A 503-nucleotide genomic window follows, 5' to 3' on the forward strand; every position below is an offset into this window, starting at 1 on the left:
CCCGCCGCCCCGGCGTCGAAGGCACGTCCCGTTGCCGGAGCCTCGGCCCCGCCCCTCGGGCGACGCGGCCCCGCCCCGCCGCGTTGCTAGGGGAAGTGACGTCACAGCGCGATGGCGGCGGCTCCCTCAGGCAGCTGAAGGAGATCTTAGGCCCGGAAGATCCGAGTCCATCCGCGGCGGGGAGAAGGCGAGCGGCGCCGGCGGGGGCCGGAGCAGGGGCGGCGACGCTCGGACTGTCCCATCCGCCCCGTATTGAGGCGCTGGGAGCGGTGGGGCGGCCGGAAAGCGATGGTGAAAGCGGGGCCGTGAGGGGGGCGGAGCCGGCAGCCGGACCCGCAGTAGCGGCAGCAGCGGCGCCGCCTCCCGGAGCTCAGACCCAGGAAGCGGCCGAGAGGGCAGCAGCGAGCCGGGCCGCGCCGCCACCATGGAGCTCAGAGTCGGGAACAGGTACCGGCTGGGCCGGAAGATCGGCAGCGGCTCCTTCGGAGACATCTATCTCGGTG

General features: G+C 74.4%; 1 protein-coding gene across 1 annotated transcript in view; it reads left to right on the forward strand.

Annotated features, from left to right (window-relative positions):
* Positions 1-85: 85 nt before the first annotated feature.
* The window catches only part of CSNK1D (casein kinase 1, delta), a 9,751-nt gene continuing 9,333 nt past the window's right edge, over positions 86-503 (forward strand). The window contains exon 1 of the mRNA XM_012734737.1: positions 86-500. Within this exon, the coding sequence (XP_012590191.1) occupies positions 425-500 (76 nt within the window). The 5' untranslated portion in view covers positions 86-424. The remainder of the gene's footprint in view (positions 501-503) is intronic.

Source organism: Condylura cristata, unplaced genomic scaffold (assembly GCF_000260355.1).
Source record: "Condylura cristata isolate star-nosed mole 26May11 unplaced genomic scaffold, ConCri1.0 scaffold00068, whole genome shotgun sequence".
NCBI lineage: Eukaryota > Metazoa > Chordata > Mammalia > Eulipotyphla > Talpidae > Condylura > Condylura cristata.